At 35.3% G+C, this 21,761-nt stretch overlaps 1 protein-coding gene across 1 annotated transcript; it reads left to right on the forward strand.

Moving 5' to 3' along the window:
• Positions 1-15,478: 15,478 nt before the first annotated feature.
• Positions 15,479-17,746, forward strand: LOC132557496 (uncharacterized). Its single transcript, XM_060221986.1, has 2 exons — positions 15,479-16,297; positions 16,448-17,746. The coding sequence occupies exons 1-2, from the start codon at positions 15,479-15,481 to the stop codon at positions 17,744-17,746; spliced, it is 2,118 nt and encodes a 705-aa protein (XP_060077969.1).
• Positions 17,747-21,761: the final 4,015 nt, after the last annotated feature.

Here is a 21,761-nt window from a genome sequence, read left to right on the forward strand (position 1 = left end):
TGCCTGACTTAGCATGGTACAGACACATCTATCTGTTTGATAAATGAATACACCAAGTTTAATCATGAACCAATTTTAAACGCAAGTACAAGTTATACTCGGGACAAAACAATTGAACAAAGGAAGTTTACTTTGTATTTAAAGGATTACAGTAGGTAATCGGTATACTGCACATTGTATTGCATGACCAATGTTTATGCATCCACAGTTATGCTTTGAACATAAAATTTTAACAAAGGGTATTACATAAATAATTTAGTGGTGTTGGACCCTTCGATCACCAGTCCAATGTCCTACCACTTGACCACCATGCCTCCATAGACAGCAGTCAAGTGTTGTGTTAAAGGTTTAAATATCAATACATTTCTTTGATATTAGTTGAAACATAATCTCATAGGAAGCACCCTCCCTCGGTGTTAGTGCAGATATACACACTTACATGCTACACAGGTGTCACCACTATCAGCAATAGCCTTTTGGCAATACAGGTAGATGTACCACTATTACCAAGACATTTGTACACTCATTGGTTATGACATTAACACTGTAGGTCAAGCCTTCATTCCTGGAACAAAAATAGTAGAATTAGTGAAGATTCAAAGGAAATCATATCTACAAAAGCCTTTTGTTATAGAGCAAATTTGCTTGTAAGGTTTAGTTTGCTGAAATTGCTTCTTTAAAAAATAAGTATTTGAAAATTTGTGTCTTTTTCCCCTAGAAGGCCTTTCCACTCTTCCACAAGGGGGTTTAGATGCAATGTTTATAAAAAAGAAAGTTGTTTCATCCAAAGAGCTTTATCAGAGGACCTGTTTCACAGTACATGTAATATTTTGACATCCTGATTCAATTTTTACTGTGTGTTATTTGCATTATTTTTCTAAGAATGTATGTTAAAAAGCCAAAATTCACCTATGGCCTGTAATTTGACTTATTTTATGATCCATGTCATGTGTGTAAGCCAGGGTGCACATCTTACTCTAAAACTTGTTCAAAAAGCTATAATAAACCACTAAATTGGTTCAAATCCTCTTGATTCAAGTCTACTGCATGTTTTGAACTCAAATGTAAAGCCAAATAATACCAATATAAAAAAGTTATGGAAGTTTAACTGGGAAAGAATCATAATGTTTTAAAAAAAATTTCAACAAATTCAAGTTTTTGGAAAACTGTTTGACTACCTTAACATTACTGTTCACCTAAAATATTTATACCTTCTTTGGCCAAATATATGTACCTAAAATATTGAAAATTTCATGAAATTCTGGGACCAGTAAATTCCAAGGACAGATTTTCTTGTGATGGCAGAAACAGTAAACTACTCTTATTTCTGACATTTTATTCAGAATGTTATTTTTTATCCAAATATATGTTTATTTTAATTTCATTCATTTTTACTATGTGCCTTTAAATGAAAATGATATCAAATCATATTTTGCCTCATTGGATTATAAACAGAAAAGACTCACATGGTCTGTACTTCTTCTTGTTTATTAAAATATGAAATATATATCAAAGTGGCATTCTGTGCATTATTAATGAATCAATAAGGAGGCAGTATATCTACTTGAATAACAACATTCAAGCTGAAGCTGAGGTAAGCAGCTGAAGGCCATGAACTGGTGAAATTTTCCACCAGGTACACATTTTATCGTATTGTGTACCTGGTATAGGACGACACTCAGCGTAATAATGATTCTAAGGTTTCATGCGATTCATTTGAGGAGACTGAGGATAATCTTAATGACAATGAAACAAACCCTACACTTCTACTTCTTACTCATATAAGATTTGAAGCATGCTTCCTCATCACATTGGAAGTGTTCATTATGTTTAGAGTATAATGATGACTGTAAAATTATTCCTTAGTCTTTTTGTCACTCTCTTAACCATAAATATTCACTTCGGTGTCCTCCTGATGCTTGTGTACATTCTGAACATCTCATAGGAAGCATCCTACATTCTGATACAAAAATCAGTAAACAAGTATGCTAAGTAAATCAAGTGGATTAATTTCCTCAGTTGTGATCAATGATTTGCTTGAAATTGTACATCAAGTAACCAAACATGAGAATTCCCCAGAATTAAGATTTACAATGGACTGGCTTGACCTTTGGTCAATTTAAGGACATGTATGGCATGTGTGAATCGGACCTTGTTTTCAGCTTCAAGTGCAAGTGCAATAGACCTGTTTATGTATGTTGGGGTAAAACTTAAAACTAATCTGTCATGGAACCAAATGACCATGCTTACTAACCTCTCCATAGCCACACTGTTAAGATTTTTTCACAAAATTGTTGATATATTGAACACTTTAGTTGTCCCCAGATACCTTGGTACAGCCCATATATCACACCAAGTCACATACAATACCGTATGTACCAAAGTATTTTATGGTGATCAGGTCATTCTTATCTTAGATGGTACCTATATCTACCTCAACAAAAGCAAAGACCACCAGTTCCAAGGGGCATCTTATGGAGGGTGTACAAAATATGGACAATACTCTTTCATTCCCGAAGAACAATACAGATTTTAAAGAAATTCATAGATTGTCCCTGTTGGGATCTACCCATCTGGCCCCAAGGCGCCGAGACTCACCATTTATACAAAATTACTTTCCCTACATCCAAACATGCTTCAAACAAATATTGACAATATCCTGTCATTCCCAAAGAACAAAACAGATTTTAAAGAATTTCATAGATTTCCCTTATTTGGCCCCGCCCATGAACATGAGATGGCTTTGCTTTCATTGGCCCCAAGAGACTGACACCCATTGTTTTACTGAACTGATTTTCCATTACCCAAACATGTTTTGGAGAAAAATTTGGACAATATCTTGTAATTCCTAAAGAACAAGATAGATTTTAAACAAGTCATTTAAAGATATTAATAAAAAATTTACCCTTCTGACCTTGAATATCGGTTAAAGAAATTTCTTTTTGCAACCTCTGTTGCGCTTCATTCTAGGAGCCAACAGTACCAGCTAAATATCCTTCTATGCTTTTTGGTTAATAAAAAGGAGTTGTTTTAATGTTTTTTTCTTTTGTCCTTATCTTGGCCCTTAGCCAGGTGAGCTAGAAAGTTGTAAAACTTCCCCTTTCTGGCCCTGTTCCTTAGGTCCTAGGGGCTAAGAAACAATATTTTAATTCTCTTTACCCAAGAATGCTTCAGACCAAATTTGAGCAATATCCAATCATTCCTACAGGAGGAGAAGGATTTAAAGTAATTTTCTCTATTTTCCTTATTGGGCCTCACCCCTCCTGTTCCAGCTAAAAAAAACCCATCGTCTGAACAAAGTTTATTCATTTGGCTTCAGACCAAATTTGGGTAAAATCCAATCATTCTTCCTGGAATTTTTCAATTTTTTTTCCTTCAAACAATGCACCTAATTTCACAAATAAGTCATGTTTTTATTTATAACAAGAGTAAACAACATTACCACCAAAAGATTTAAAATAGGAGGCACATCAGCTTTAACGGTCATTTGAATACATCAGACTTGTAAATTATATAACAGAAGTAGAAGTATTACTAGTGGGAATAATTATCAAATAGTTAAAACAGCATGGAATATTTTGAAAGAAAATCATTTCATTTTGTCAAGATTTCCACAAAATTTCAGCTCAATGGCATCCATGATGAAACTAGAAATGTTTAAAATGCTTTTATTCAAGATGGCATATATGGCAACCATATTGGATTTCAGACCGACGTGAAAAAAAAAATAGCAACACTTGCTTAAAATTCCATGATGTTTAAGCTTAATCTCGCTGGTGAAATTTAAGAAGTTTAAAACATGAAAAGTTTACACCTGGCACAAGACAAGTTAACAAAACATGATGGATAAACCCAAAACAACATGGTATCCTGAAGATGTAAGCTTAAAGGGTCCTCACCTTCTGATCAAAACTTGCACATCCTAGTAATACCGCATTACTTTTTTACAAAATATATCATGTTTTAAATGGTCAGCCCCCCCCCCCCCCCCCGCCCTCCCTCGATGGTTCCATTTCTAACTGATTTTTTTTCATGTCAAAAAGATGTGGCAATTACTCTAACTATATGTTCTCATTTCCTATTGTTATTTGTACATTTATTAACAATTCTTTTTTTCTCAAAAAGTTGTACCAGTTTTTCTACATGCATTAAACATAAAGAAATAGGAATTATTTTGTATGGCATGTCTTTTGAAGAAATTGGTTAATACCTACACCGAGTAGAATATTACCTGTGCATAACACACGGCTAATTACAGTGTTCACACAATACTTGGTCTCTAATGGTTAATTACCAGTTTAATTATTCAATTAAATATCGGCTTCTTAATAAGTGTCAACATCATGTTGTAGTGACTTATATGTTAAACAAGTAGCACATTTACACAAGACATGAAAAGTTGACTTGTTTGTGTGCTTCTTTTGGAACAATGAAGATGAAACCGGCAAACCAATGCGAAATTTGATCCCAACAATTCCGAAAGAAACTATTATATGTGCTTGGACAATGCAGTGCTGAAAGTATAATAATAGATTAAACTATGCAGTTTCTTCCACTGTGTACTGTGCTATGATAAACCTACTTCATTCAACCGTACATAATCAATGTCAGGAAACTGATGTCGTTTACCTTATTTTTGTGTCAGTTGAAATTCGGACGAGTCAAAATATTTTCCGCAGTTCCTTGCATTTTGAGATAATTTTGAGAGTTTCGACTCTATCTTCATGCACATTTATAACAGTATTCAATGAAGTTGGTGTTTATCATTTCTTCCATATTTGTCAGGTCCAGGGCATTTTGCTATTCATATGAAAATGAGTCTTTTTGTCTCTTATTAGGAGAAAAAAAATTTCAATTGGAAAGTCATTTTTTAGTAGTAAACTGTATATTTTTAGAAGTTGACCATATCATGAATTCAAATAAATTTAACTTACTTAAGTGATATACAGTTATTAAGAATCCCTACAGCCACCATGAAACAGAGATTCTGAATAGCTCATCTATATACTTTGCATCGAACACTTCACACATATATGAATTTATAAGATGGATTGATGTCTTCACTGTGATGTTAACCGTATTTAAAATTTTTATTTTAATTTTTAAAACAAAATTATCGAAAACATAACACTTACTGATAATACAAACTATTCCATTTTTGGTGTAATGTGTTGCAGTGTTACAGACACACAATGAGGTACTAACATCACAAATCTCCCCAGTTGTACAGGTATCACCAGAACAGGGTGTACCCACATCTGCCTGACATCCTCCATTGTACAAAAAAATTATCTGTGCGAAGAAAATAAAACAATATCTTAAACATTCATATAACATAAACTTAAATGTAAAATGCATAAAATATTTTTGTAATAAAGCATAAAAAACATTAATGTATATACTTACTGTATAGCTATCATAATAATTTTACCCTGCAAAATTTTGACTTGTAGTAAAAGAACCAAATGTTTCTTGTGTCTGTTGTATTATAAATACATACATACTGACTTGTGATTATACCAGCATGAACACTGTGAAAGTGTCATTTAATCTATGTACATAATGCACAGTATAAAATAACCTTTATCTAAAGCCTTTTTATTGGATAATTTTCATGATCCCGATATATCCGGAATAATTGCCACATCGTTGCCATGACTATTATTCTGACGCTAGCCCCAATATATCGGCCTGTTTAGGCAAATGATTGACTTCAACATTGGAAATAATACCTTTGCCATTCAGTGATAGACATGACGACTTTCGAGTGAGAACACTAAGAATCAATAAAACAATGATTCAGACAGATAACTCACTCAGAAAAACATTTAAGCCTTTTCATATGCCGCGTCTATATCATTACCCGAATCTAATCGACAAGTTGGTTTGAAAGTGAGTAAAGCATGTACGTCGTCAGTGGATTAAAGGGTCGTTTTGAATGTACAATACTTCTTCTGGTCGTTGAGTTATATACCACTAATTGTAAGCCAAAATTACAACAGTAACCTGTTTTCATATGATCACACGAACTAACATCTGGACAAAAATTTCTTTGAATAAGGCACTAGGTTACAAGAGGACGTATTCAGATGTTAAATAGTATCATAATAGAAATAAATACTAATGGTGTATCACATTCTCAATCAGCTCAAAAAAATTAATTTATCCAGGGGTCCAGGAACGACACATACATGCCAAATGAGATATTTCCTACTGAGGTCGAGAAGAGGATTTTCAGAGAAATGAGACCAATGAAACAAAACCACCATACTTGACGTGACACAACCATCACTGGATTAACAAAAAACTATTCTTAATTAAAAGAGGATAAATAGCCTTGTTAAAAATCTTCTGTTGCCTTGGACATAAGGTGAAATTTAACTTCTATTTTACACAAAGATTCGTTTTTCAAATCTTTTAATTTGTCTCACAGAGAATCCCAGTCTTCAAAAGCAGAATTAAAGAAAGTTAGTGATTCACGACCACTGATCTTTTTTCAAAACCAAGTTTGGATGGGTTAAACTGGTATAGTAGTTAGATATGTTTTTGCTAAAATGTTCAAGAAAATAGAAGGAACATTTATTATTAAATATGTTTTAAAAGTCTGAGTTGATCGTGAGTAACTCACTGTTTAATTTCTTGAAGTACAGTACATGTAATTCTTGTTCCTCTGTCTAAGCCTAAAATAAGAATAACGTAGCAATTTATTCACAGGGTAGAATTTAATCGACCAGACGCCAAGATATTTACCTGAAATTTGGGTTCGAATTTCGTGTCTTTAGCAAATTATCGAAAATATATCCTCATTGAATTGATTTATTTTTCTTCTATGTATTTTGTTTAATCACATCCTATTACCTCACAAAGATTTTATTGAAAAAGAATCAGTCAACTGTCTATAGTCTATATAAGCCGTCTCCCTATGGCGTATGGATGGATAAATAACGAACATACTAAATAATGGTATATCACACATTCACTGCAACACAAATAACTGGTATGAGTATTTGACCATAATTACAATATATATATTCAAAAACAGAAGTTAATTTAGAAGAAATAGCATCTGGACTTTTGTGTGAAAAAAGTGCACTGCCATCTGCTTATAAAAATAGTTTACATGAATCTTCTATGCTGATTTCCATATAATCATCGTAGACAAGAAGTAGAGGTGGATCCAGTATACGGCCTTGGGTGTCCCCACATGGAACATTTTCTAATGAGGATTTCATCCCATTAATTAAACAAGAACTGATATCTATTTTGCAGGTACGATTGTCAGTATTTATGAAATTTCACACTAGCAATGTAATGTATAGCATATACATAAATTTATGCTATATATAGTGTATCAACTTCGTATCCGTACGGTAGAACAAGTATCATCGGTAACGTCATTGTGTGAAGGGTATGTACGAGTTTGGTGTGTTCGATGACGTGTTTTATCTTTTAGATGTTTTTTATTCATACTATTTTAGGAGACCTTTTCGCCTCCTGAAAAAGATTATAAATGAGAAAATGACATTGCCTCGTTAATTGTTTTTCTTCAGACGAAGACAACCCCGAACTCTGACTATTATACATCATATAAAATACCTATGTATGTAGTTATTTCTATTTTTAGATCGTGTTGAATTACCTAAGTAGGTGGACAATTATTCGTTAGGAGACCATAATGAGGACCATGGTTTAGTAGGAGGACCTTGGTTGGTAGGAGGACCTTGGTTAGCAGGAGGACCTTGGTTCAGTAGGAGGACATTGGTTTAGTAGGAGGACCGTGGTTTAGTAGGAGGACATTGGTTAGCAGGAGGACCATGGTTTAGTAGGAGGACCTTGGTTTAGTAGGAGGATCTTGGTTTAGTAGGAGGATCTTGGTTTAGTAGGAGGACCTTGGTTTAGTAGGAGGACCTTGGTTTAGTAGGAGAACATTGGTTCAGTAGGAGGACATTGGTTCAGTAGGAGGACATTGGTTTAGTAGGAGGACATTGGTTCAGTAGGAGGACCTTGGTTTAATAGGAGGACATTGGTTCAGTAGGAGGACATTGGTTTAGTAGGAGGACCATGGTTTAGTAGGAGGGCCTTGATTTAGTAGGAGGACCTTGGTTCAGTAGGAGGACATTGGTTCAGTAGGAGGACATTGGTTTAATAGGAGGACATTGGTTCAGTAGGAGGACATTGGTTTAATAGGAGGGCCTTGGTTTAGTAGGAGGGCCTTGGTTAGCAGGAGGACCTTGGTTTAGTAGGAGAACATTGGTTCAGTAGGAGGGCCTTGGTTTAGTAGGAGGGCCTTGGTTAGCAGGAGGACCATGGTTTAGTAGGAGGACATTTGTTCAGTAGGAGGACCGTGGTTTAGTAGGAGGGCCTTGATTTAGTAGGAGGGCCTTGGTTTAGTAGAAGGGCCTTCGTTTAGAAGAAAGATCATAGTTTAGAAGTGAAAACCTTATTTAGTAGGAGGACCTTGGATTAGTAGGAGGACCGTGGTTTAGTAGGAGGACCTTGATTTAGTAGGAGGACCGTGGTTTAGTAGGAGGACCTTGATTCAGTAGGAGGACCTTGGTTAGTAGGAGGACCATGGTTTAGTAGGAGGACCTTGATTCAGTAGGAGTACCTTGGTTAGTAGGAGGACCTTGATTTAGTAGGAGGACCTTGGTTTAGTAGGAGGACCTTGGTTTAGTAGGAGGACCTTGATTCAGTAGGAGGACCTTATTTAGTAAGAGGACCTTGATTTAGTAGGAGGACCTTGGTTTAGTAGGAGGACCTTGGTTTAGTAGGAGGACCTTGATTCAGTAGGAGGACCTTATTTAGTAAGAGGACCTTGATTTAGTAGGAGGACCTTGGTTTAGTAGGAGGACCTTGATTCAGTAGGAGGACCTTATTTAGTAGGAGGACCTTAATTTAGTAGGACCTTGGTTGGTAGGAGGACCTTGGTTAGCAGGAGGACCTTGGTTCAGTAGGAGGACATTGGTTTAGTAGGAGGACCGTGGTTTAGTATTTTGTTTTTATTCAAGGGCCAGCTTCTGAATGACTTCAAAGGTCGAACAGTTCTGCGTCCAGTACGAAACCTATGGACAGCATCATACATGTACAAGAATGATAGACCGAATTCTGTTATTAGTATTTGTTACATGTTTCGGATGAGTAAGCGTCTTCTGCTTCATCGACGACATCAGTCATGTAAATCGCATTCATTCCAACTAAGTAATGTCATGTTCTCAAATGAGAACAAGGTATACAACAACCAACAGGGTCATGAAATCTCAGAATTGATAAACACTTAAGAACCCTTACATCCACGCAGAGCATATGATTCTCTCATATTTTGGTGTTGACAAGAATTTATTTGAAATTTCAGTAAATTTGATCACTTTTGGCCCCGCCTATCAGCCTCTTATCAGTGATAAGCCAGGTTCGATGTGTGCATTCCGTCAAGCTGTTATCCTATGCTTGTAATTTAATACAAGTTTCAAATATATCCAATGAAAATTCAACAAATTATGCTCAAATATGTATATAGTTTTTGTTATATATTTTATGATTAAAAGTATCAAAAGTTCACGGATACACGACGCTGGACAACAGACAGTCACAATAAGTTATCATGATACTTCATCTTGTGACCTAAAATGCATGTTTCAGCAAGGACGTATAATATAGATCTAATAAATCCCTGGATTCACTTAACGATAGAAACATATATACAAAATAAAGACCACTGCACCATTACATACAAAACTACTGTTGGTTGTTGACTTATTGTCAAACAGACACGAGAAAACACGTAAAGTCGTTTGTGTTGCCTTAGGGTCTCAAGATAGCATTAAAACACAAGTAACGGAGCAGTACGTGACCTTCTATGTGATAGCTACAAGTGAGCCTCAGAATTGTGCATACACAATGTCAGCTATATAATGTCGTTTCTTTCTTTGTCTGTTATTGGGATACCGGAGTTAATATACCCTGTGTGTGATTTCTTTGTGATAACCTTGTAATTTCTGTGTTTTACAGTACACTTTCACACATACTTACCAAAACTGTCAACACTGCCCCCGGCCAATATACTGCGATAGCGCCCATTCTTCTAAGTCTTTCCTCGGGCGCCAACAAATTGACTATATCGCCACCTCACATAACCAGGAAGTACCCGAAATACGTTGTTGTATAGGTGGTAAGCGGATGGCCCACCCAGTGACCCACGTCCAAACGCTAGGCTATCAAGAACGGGCGACAGCAGTGCCGGTAAACGTTCCACTGAAACCTATCCGGGACGTCAAAGTGTCAGAAATATCATAAATTCTAAAGTAAATCAGATTAAAAACAAGGAAGTTAAATACAAATGAATTTTCGAGACTGTTAGCGTTGTATGGTACATTCGTGTTCACTGTGCCACGCTGTGCAAATACACACATAAGATATATCAAGGTATTATTGTTCATGTTATAACAGTCCCTTTGTAGTGTTAAAAATCTGAGTGTATTGACAGATGAGGACTGATATCTGGAGAAGGGTATTCTCGATAGTCGAGTACATTGTATTGGTATTCCTTTGCCGTGACAGGTTAACTTGTTACAAACCTGGCAACCTTGTCTGGTCAGCTGTTCGTTGGTAAACGATTAGATTAACAAAACCTTAGAACGTAGACCCTAAACTCCCCAAATACGGCTTGAACAAGTTACCTGCTAATTGTTATATTAGACGAGCATACATGCTTTAGCATATTATCTAAAGCCTTTTCAGCGGTATTTCATTGTTACTCAAATCAACAATATATGCTGTTGACACTTAAAGTCTGATTTGACTTGAATACAGTTGAAAAATTATATAGAGTGACATTGATCTGCTTAAACGTTGTTTACTTGATCAAGATGATATATGAAAACAAATTTTATACAAAGCCAGTTTATTTGTTTCCACAAAGAGACATAGCTGTCAGTATAAACATTCTTGGTATCTTATTTGAATTCAGATCAGTTTTAATGCTCACACGTTAGATAAATGTCAAAAGACTGCCAATTACAAGGTGGCACATATATGTTTTATCTTGGTTTAAAAAAATTGTCATTTCAATCTATTTGAAGTTTTGCCAATTTTTTATTCATGTTCTCTTAAACTGGATCAATTGCCTCCTAATTTATCGGAAATTATTTACCTATCCCTTCTTAATTTTTGTAAAAGTGTTGCCTGTAGTAAGCTTTTATTCATCAAAAGTCTCCTATGTTTTAACCAAATGCATTACTGCTACATTCATTCGGTGCGGATTTAGGCTTTGAACATCAACATGGCACGAAGCTATTCTTGCGAGCTACATTTTGCTTGGACTCTTATGAAAATGAATAAATAATATTGGACAGACTTTATATAAGAAGGACATCTCGTTGTGTTTTCTTGAAAAGAATCTTGATTACGAAGAGTTATTGCTCTTTTAGTTGTTTTTTTCCATGTGAAAACTCTTGTCTGAAGATGTTCTGCCTCATTTTTTAATAGTTTTCGTTGATACGCTTTAGGCTATATAACTAGACACACGATTGCCGTTTTTCTCAATGAATATGCCCATGCTATATTTTTACGTATTTACTCGTGTAGTTATGGGATAGGATGCTCGTTTTTTGTGCATAAACAGGAAATTAGATAGTAAATTTCGGTTACAACACGAGACAATTGAAGTTAATCCTGGAATTAGGAATAATATCTGCTGTAAATATTGCTGCATTATATAGGCTAGTGTGAGATTGGTATAGTGTAAATATTCCATTTCTAGATAGTAACAGTATTTCTTTCCCGATCTAAGGTCCAATGATCCAAGATCATTATTTCTTTGCAAAATTTCCACAAATAACAGATAAATTTACCACACAGATCCTTGAGAGATTTAGGTTGCTGGCGATTGTGGGACAGTTTTATAAACGCCGCACAATGAGCTCTGCAGAAAATGATCCATTTATTTGTTCTATGTTAATTAAAACATGCTCAGTGCTCGTTAGTATACATGGCTGGTTTTATGTTGTTAACATTGCTCTTATTTGAGGACGTGCCACTACTTAACTGAATTGACCAAGATAAGCAAGGTGAATGTTGTGGATGACAATTATCCTTCCGGAACATGTCATTATTATATTTTTTACCAGATTCTCTGCATAAACCTAGCTTGTATAGATGTTTTGCCCTTATTTCATGGATTATGAATTCTGAGTGTGATTTTGTTCACACGGAATGAATACCGATAAAATGTCAACTCGCTAAAGGGCCGAATGTATGAAATAATTGTGACGAGTTTGGAGATGAGAAAAGACGACTGTCTATAGCTTGTTTACATGGCATGATCAACTATTTTTTGTACAATGTCTTATTGATAGCCGTAGTGATTAAAGATCAGTAAATAATAGACTTTGGATGTGTTTTTAGATAATGAGAAACATGGTTATCTTGTGAAAAGTAACTGACAATTTCATTTTAAAATTGCGTTCTGTGTATATAATTGCAACTGATCTGTTAACAGTTCATATAAATGATTAGATGGCACCATCTTGGTAATCCTGAAGACCTGCCAATGCAGTATGATATCTAATTACAGCTTCGTCTTCTGTTTTCGTTTTGTCTTCACACCTCCATTACTCTAATGTCACCACAGTTCTTGTATTATCCTGCTAGAATACTGAAAACTGTAATAGTATCAGAACTGAATCCCAAACGATCTGGAGATTTTTTATAATAAAATCTGTAAATTATTTAGTAGAAATTCAAATTCTGTAGAGTAGAATTCTTCAACATTTAGCATAATGGAATCTGATTTAGCTTTGACAATTGGTAAAACAAAAATGGTTCGATTTTTTATGATTCACTGTACAAGCTATGACTCTTGATAAATATGACACAGGTCAATATTGCTTAAGATACGGCTTAAGCATTATATTCTTACAAAGTGAATCAATTGATGTAACGAAGTACTACGATTTTCTATTAAAATGTTATTTGTACGTTTTGATAACAATTTTCCCGAGTTTTGAAAGATGAGAGGATATATCTGTTTATGTTTGTGTCTTTAGATCATACCACATCCCGTGACGTATTTAATAATTTACTTTGACTTTTAATTAAATTTTTTACTTTCCTCTATACATCATGTCCCTATTCATTATTTTTAGCAATGTCCAGCGATTGTACTCATTGGAAATTAGAGATCTGGAAGGATTTCATCCATACGAGATCTTTAAGATATGTAAACATGTAACATACTGCTAAAGTGTACCAAAAACGTACTACTGACGAAGCCTTAACAACTGTACGATGTAATTTTGAGTTTTGGTGCTACTCTTGACTTATTCTGAAATAGTATCGAAAATATATGTCTTTGATACGCGTATGGCTAGACGTCATTCCACTATGTTTGCTGTAACATGAAAGTCACATTCATTCAAATATTGGCATGGTTAGAAATAAACAAGTAGTGGCCGTTCTTTAGAAATTGTTAGATATTTTTCTAGGTATGGGGTTACTTCCACATCTGTTTTTAACATTCATTTTCACCGATTTTAATTTTCTTCGGTTGCTCAATACGTCTCAAAAGTTTATAAGGGCGATTGCATGGCGGCTACACAGTATCTAATTCTAAATTTGCATTAAGCAGTGCTACTCACATGTGTTTCTTTTGTACAGCCCTTCATATATATACAGGTAAGTGTATTGTTCATGTCTGTTGCCTATCAATGATAAACACATATTAATATAAAGTATAATTTAGGTAAGAAATATGAACATATACGAGACATATACGAGAAAGACTGTAAAGCCGTCTATAAAAACACTCCCGTTTACATATATATTGTGTAGGTATGGGTCACACATATATATATATCAATACACACTATACATTAACACGTGACCTGGTATTTCTGTCAGCATTTGAACTATAAACAGCTACTCCAATCCTTACTATTCACTGACACGTCATATATATATTTTATAGGAAATCCCCAAACTTCCGGGAAAACACAAGCAGTTCCCTTAAAGCCTATACCGTTATGATAGAAAGTATTGGAGCGTAAGATGTCTTGGTATAGCGATCACTGACTGAGAGCGTTAACAGTAAGTAATATCTGGTCCTTATTATAACCAAATTTACATATGACAATACACAGCCTATATCTGTAACACTAACATGGCGTGACGACGATACAGCTTTACTTCCCGGACAGATATGACACATTATATCCAAGTGTTTATAGCCCACATCGTAACATGTTTGGATTTTATCTGTAACATTTTATGTATCTCGGCTGTATGTGTGTACGTAGGCTGATGAATATATTTATGTTTTGTCTGTTTACTCATTTCCCTGTTCGCTCTATATAAAGTCATGTTCAGACTCCCTTTTTACTGTACATCATTGTTTCGGCATGTGTGTTAGACGACATTGTCGTTGTATTATATCTAAACAGATGCAACCATATGGACAGTGTATTGTTTATTGATAGAAAAAACTAACAGATTTTCGCACTATATATTGGAAAACACTGAACTACACGTTGATAAATATATCAGCTTCTTGCGCTAAAAATAGCGACGACTTGACACTACAACGAGTTCAAGCAATGACCGTTCTGGTATGAACACCCACTTCTTCAATTTCTTTTTGACAGTTCAAAGGTCACACAGCCGGGACCTAATACCGGTATTTCATAGTTTTACAGCCTTTGTAATGCTCTGTAGTCAAACGCTAGATACTGTCCTGTCGTTAAAAAATCAGTAGTATTTTAATAGAAATAATAGAATTGAAATATATTCGATACTGTATCACTTATGATTAATGGATTGAATATAAGATACTATTTTATTGATAATACCGTGGATGATATTAAATTCGGTAATTTGTTATTGACGTATATTTTTTCACTAATAATAGAGATATTTCTAATTAATATTTATCAACACTAAATACAGGAAGAGATAGAAAGAAATCCACAATCGTTTCCATAATGTTTATTTTTCCTAATGAAATGTTTTTAGAGCTACAGAATGATCCACATTTCTTTGTAATTAGGTTTTACTTATCATAATGTACTGATACGATAATTAAGTGTCTGGTATTATTACATACCTTATATAATTCTCCAAGCTGCTGATACGTGATTAAAATTTTCCTTTTTACGGAAGGATCAAGATAAATTCAGAAATATTTAAAGGAGTACAGACAAATAACATCTTGTTTCAGTTTGTTACATTAACGTATACAGGCAAAAGACTAATGAACCGACTGCAGAAGTATACTAACAATCAAGTGAGACGTTAAATATTCTACAACAAACTGTTCATTTGGTAGATATCAACTCAAAATGAAACACAATAAACATACAAAATACACTGGAAAGGCATTTTTTTATAAATTGTGTTCAGGAAAACTAGATGTAATATTTATACATACAGTCAGAAGAAGACCTTTTGTTTGAATGTGTTATTTACTCTCCCACAGGATGTGCATGTAACTATGGATACGATACAAGAAAATACTCTTCGACGAAACCAGGTCAGGTTTGTTGACGACCTTGATCCAAAAGATGTCCTTGATGCCTTGGTCGATGACGGAATTCTAACAGAAAATGATTACGAACATGTGAACACGGGAAAATCCCGGAAAGAGCGATGTAGGGTTCTTCTAGCTATGCTCCCGACGCGAGGCCCAATGGCATATGGGTCATTCCAGCGGGCGTTAGAGAAGAGCACTTACCCTCATTTAGTAGAATTGTTACATTTAGATATGTCATTTGACGTCGATAAATATGACTTGACTGGGGATAGTTGTGTAGACAAAGATACGCTACTACTGAAACAAATCAGTGCGTGTTCAAAATGTGAATCGTTATTTCCGAGTGAATTTTCAGATCCAGAACTTTCAACATTACTGAAGAGAAACTGTTGTTTACTGTTAAGCAATGTAGAGCCATGCGATATTTTGGACTGGCATTACCAGGAATTTGTGCTAGATAGGGACGAATGTGACAGAATTAGGTCAGAAAAAACGCGAAAGGAAAGATTTGTTGCATTTCTTGAAGAAATATCAAAATGCAAAAGTGGTAATGTTTCGACGGTATTTAAGATGTCACTACAGATGAAATACGGATTTATCATAGAACAAATGGACAGTATTTCAGAAGCATCACTGAATGACGTCGATAGCACGATGGCAACAACTTACAACAATTCAGTTTACGATTCATCCGTACATGAGGTTACAAATAGTGCTAAAAGAAACCGAGATGATTGCTTACCTTACTCTAATGAAGAGACAACATTGTATAAAACTGACGCAATACAGTGCAACTGTCTACATACTAAATACAAACCAACGTTAGAACAAACTGCGCTAGCGATTCCTCTTACTTTTAAAGAAGAATTTGTTTCGGATATTCCTGACAGCATATACGACAAGACTGCGGCATCCTTAATGAGACCACAGGGTTCAGGTGAAGATGTCACTACCATGTCGTGTTCTACTGATGTATCATTTGATCTTGAACATTTATCAATATCACAGGCGGACAGTTCTTCCTTAGCGAAACCTCAAATAAAACATTTGTCAAAATCTAATCTTCAAAGAAACAAACGACGAACAATCCAACAACAACATTCCACCGATTCCGAGGAGGACGTATACTGTGAAGAAGTGTATCAAAAACAACGACGATCAAGTAAAAGACAAGGATGGGGTGTTAGGCAAAATACACATGGAAGTTCTAGAGCAGCAAAGGAATACACGTTATCTATAAGTCCGGGATCCTTACATCCAGCTTCACTTCCTAACAAACATCTAGAAGTAGCTTTTAATCTGCTCAGCACTATGATCAACCAAGGACAGTATGACAAGTTTGAGCAATTTTCCATTGGAATAAAACATAAATACCATCATAATGCAGACATGATGTGTATATTGGGATATTTACATGCAAGCAAAGACTTGTTCAATACAAAATTCGACTCGGCCAAGAGGCATATCACGTCTGCAATGGATCTAGTTCCGAAAACAAGTAATCCGAAATATTTCACTCTTGAATTATTCACGGCACTAACACGCATGTACATTACACAGAAAAAAATCCAGAAACTTCAGAGAACACTCGATGATGCTAAAATGATCATTGAAGCAGATCCGGTGGGGTGTACTGGGCGCGCGGCAGGTTGGTTGTACATGAACGACGCTAGAAACAAGACAGCTGTGATAGGCATGCTCAATGTGCATAGTTCTAACTTTATTAATTCATATAGAAACCTTCATGCACAGGCAAAACGAAGTTTTCAGTTGTCTCTAGTCAATTTCGAAAGAGACGGTGGAAAAGATGGACCTTTTGGCTTTGGATACGCTCTGTGTAGACTGACGATTTTACTTCTTCAGTGTGGGGATAGCGGTTTGACGATGGATGTTCTCCATCCAGATTCTGACGATATAGAACTGGCAGGAGGTTACCTCCGTAAATTAGAGGACTCTAACATTCCCATACCAAAAATTCTAGAGGTGCATTATCTGCTAGCCAAATGTGATTACCAGTACCGCCGAGGTAATACTGTACGGGCTCTGGAGTATGCTGAGGCGTCTCACCGGCTCGCTACAGAAATAAACATGCTGGAGTTTACCGAACATGCCCACAACAGAGTTGTCTTCCTGAAAATGAAGACGCCTATAGTTTTCGAAACGTTGGATGAGGAGGAAGCGTCGCGAATTTTGTTTGATGAGACGACGAACAGCAGTCATGGAGAGTAGTGTATTCTGTAACAAGCATGGGATAGGCTTTATAGTGGATAAATTATTGTCGTATTCAGCTAGCATTTGTAGAAGTCAATGTAAGAACGTACAGCTCATGTGAAAATATTTTCATTAAAGGGCAGGAGTTTGTTTGTATTTGATTTTATAGTTATTTCAATACATATTTTGAAATCATGATATTTGAATATGATATGAAACGTTTCTATGTTTAATAAAAAAAAAAACCAGGAAATGTAAAAAAAAAATCTCTTGTTTCTGCTTGTTTTTCTTCTTTTTTTATGTATTTTTTCCTTTCTTTTTTTCTCCAAATACGAAACAGTCACGACACCATGGGGATGTAATAGATACATCTAAATACTGTTATACATTTATTTAATTTTTATGCATGAAAACATTCTCATAAAAATCATCAGTCGACCGCGTCACAGGTTCTATCTATGCATAAACAGAAACATACGATCCTCCAACTCTGAACATTCTGAAAAAATACTATCTACAGCCGCAAAATTATTGAATGCTTTGTTTCGGTGTGGCACTGGTAGTTTCTTTGTCGTCTTTTAATCTATCAAAATAAGGGTATATCAATCTAATATCAAATAATGGTAGTGTTAAGAGAATAAGATGTATTTCTAGGATTTGTATGATCCTTTTCCTCACTAGAACATCTCCTGTTAAGGTGGACAGGTTGTGTTGGGCGTTGTGGTTTAAATTTCACTGTAATAAGGTCAATAAATTTGTGCAAAAATGATGTCTTTATAGCCAATGCAGCCATAAGGAGTTCAGATATTCAGGTATTACATCACTAAATCTTATTACACGTGTGACTTTCGATATTTATGACATGGGTATATTTATGCACAGATAACTTAGCTATTCAAAAAAATATAATGTATATATTTCTTGGAGTGTTGTCTGTTGTAATTGAAATCAATCTTGTTAATCAAACGACCAGGTGCTTAAACCTAGTCAAAAAGACCGATCCGAATTTTGTCGTGTAAGAATTGGTTATGCTGATTGCTGGGTTTACGTGAAATATTTACGATATGTCGAGGTACCAGATGGAACAGTCATCCCATCAGCATAACCAATAGAAGCAATTACATGTGAAGAATCAGGACGTTAGTACACTTGATAAATTTTAAGCACAAAACACATACTTACCACCATAATGGTATTCCTGTCTGGCCTTATTGTGGCTGTATGTACAGTATCAGCCTTGATATCAAAGATCAATGACTTCATTTGTCATTTTGTTCAAGGTCATTTCAATGTCAGGATTAGTGAAGTATAAATTCAATACAAGTACTTTAACATTCAGATATCTAAAATGAAGGATAAGTAAAGAAAACTTAAGACAGTAAAACAAGACGAGCTCTATGAGTGAATGACGTTTAGATTGATCCAGACCTCAAAAAGAAATAATGTCCATGATTATCTATGTCAATTGGGTTTTAAGGACATTATATTAATTTAAACATTGTTTTTATTCCTGACCATACTCTGTATATATATATACTTTTCCCCCACCATATACTTAACAATTTCGTTATTTTGATATACGACTCATCAAACTTACCCAATTCTGTCTTGTTCAATGATATCTCACTGATCATTTTCAGTTATAACTTTACAGAATCTTCCTAAACTTTATAAGCCATTCGTATCCAATGATATCTCCCTGACCTGATCATTTTCTTCAACGCTTTAACAGATATTACATCACAGATAGCATGATTGGTTGAATTTTAATAAGTGAAATGAAAATGATCAATGAAAGAACTTGAATTAATGTCGCATACATATGTATGGATCTGAACATGGGTTCATGCAACCTTTTATTGTGACCAACATAGATATGAAGTGTGTAATAGATATGAAAACTGATGGCTTTAGAAGCAAAGTGTGATATAATATATATTGTACAATATGTCCATTATCACCAATCAGACCTATTGTACCCTACTGTTTATGTGTTACTTACACACACATTAGACGTGGATGATATTATTTATCGTATTTAGACACCATTTACATTATATTTCGAAACCCGCTTTAAGCTTTAAGTTGAGGATTAGTAACTTCATTACCTTTATAAACATTCTCTGTTATGGTGTACTGATGATAGCCATGCAAGTATATGGAGTTATTCATACATTTCTCTATTTCCAAACATAAAACAGTTATGAGCAAGTTTCGGCAATGGATGTGACGGGAATGACAAATATAGCAAACGTATGTATTACTAAGCAAGTAAAGTAAGTATATATTTTAACATACAGATAGATATACATAATCCAACTACTTTCTGGCAGATGTGAAGTTTGTACATTTTTAAAACTACTGAAATAAAAAAAAGAACAAAACAAAAACAAATGCAAAAATGGTTGTGTGTAACCGCGTAGGCTGACAAACAAAACACCAAACTCCAATCTCAATCAAGCCACTTTATATAGCACTCAGTAAATACCCTAAAACAACAAATAACATCATTTATAACTGAACATCACTACAAGTAGCATACATTGAAATGGACGAATCCATTTCACCACAATGCAACAGGTGCACGCACCTGCTACATGCTACTAACTTTACAGTACGCTTTAGGATTATTACCGAACAATTACACTGGATAACCGAGACGTGATCTTTACGCAACTAGAAACAGTTGCTTAACGCTTATTATTACAACAACAATATTTTTTATAAAATATGAAATAGGTAAAACATATACATAATAGTTACAATTTAATACATTTTCATGTGGTGACAACAGTTACAACCTACCTCTTCCCAGACGAAGAGGGTATTACTCGAAGGGAGACTACCTAGTAGCAGACATTTACATGAATTACTTATATAATTAACATGATCCGAAATTTTCAATAAATTAGCAAACACCATTGTGTAAAAAAATGACAAATAACATAAATGGTGGGAAAGTCAAATTTCAGAACAATATCGTACGTCCGTGACTACCAACGACTTGTACGGGAGTGACGGGAATGAGCACAAAGCGCGGGTACGCACTGACCAATAGTCAACCACATAAAAATAACCTGACCCTTAAACCCTGTACATACAGTTTTACACAGGAACGATGTAAACAATAGATATACAACGCACATATGTATATTTTGTAACGTTATGCCTCTGTACACCTTGTATCTGATGTTTTAATAATAGGTAAGAGTTATTTCCCTTGTTATGTTGTCATTTAGATAGTTAGTTGTTAATTACTGGATACTCTTTAGGTATAATTTAGGTGTAGTTATTTCAGAATGATAAGCGTATGCACCTCTTACATAATTAAGCATTTGGTTAGTGTTAGGTCTTTTTGTACAAGTTTGAACAGGGCTGTAAAGTTGATAAAGTTAGAGTAATCGACGTATTGCTGTATAAGACGGCGGCCGTATGGTGGTGTGTGGGCTTTAATTCTGGCAACCAGGTCACGTGTTGGAAGCACGGCTACTCTACTTTACACAACTGTAAGCTGTAGGCCTTAGACCGGCATACCCTGCCGGTATCTAGAGAGGGTCTGCGCCCAGGCAGTCGATATCATACTTTCCGGGCTGCGACTGTAGAGGCAATTGTACCTGGGGTGTTGTTCCTTGCTCAGTAAAATGTTGACTTGATAACTGTCTCCTGGTCATCTTTGGCTCGGCCGGGCCATCAGTCCTAAAAGATCCCACCCACTAGTGTCCATAGTGGGGCACGGAAACGTGGCGTGTTTCGGGGCCCGTTCTGCCAGCGCTACCAACTAGGGCAGACCTCGCACACGTTACAATCTATATAGATATGAATACAAGGTACACATACAACTATGTCATTTAAATGACGCTGCTAAACGTGTATTACTTTTCAGGAAACTCGTTCACTATTGACAAGCTGTAATGTTGCATAACTGCCTACACATGTGCAAGTGGCTACATACATCATGTTGTTGAACAACTGAGGGGTCATACCTACAGCTCCAGATAGCGTATATCAGGAATAATTCATCAAAATTTATGTG

The sequence above is a fragment of the Ylistrum balloti genome, unplaced genomic scaffold, assembly GCF_031769215.1.
Source record: "Ylistrum balloti isolate Yb309-2 unplaced genomic scaffold, AGI_CSIRO_Ybal_v1 Utg370680, whole genome shotgun sequence".
In the NCBI taxonomy this organism is placed as follows: Eukaryota; Metazoa; Mollusca; class Bivalvia; order Pectinida; family Pectinidae; genus Ylistrum; species Ylistrum balloti.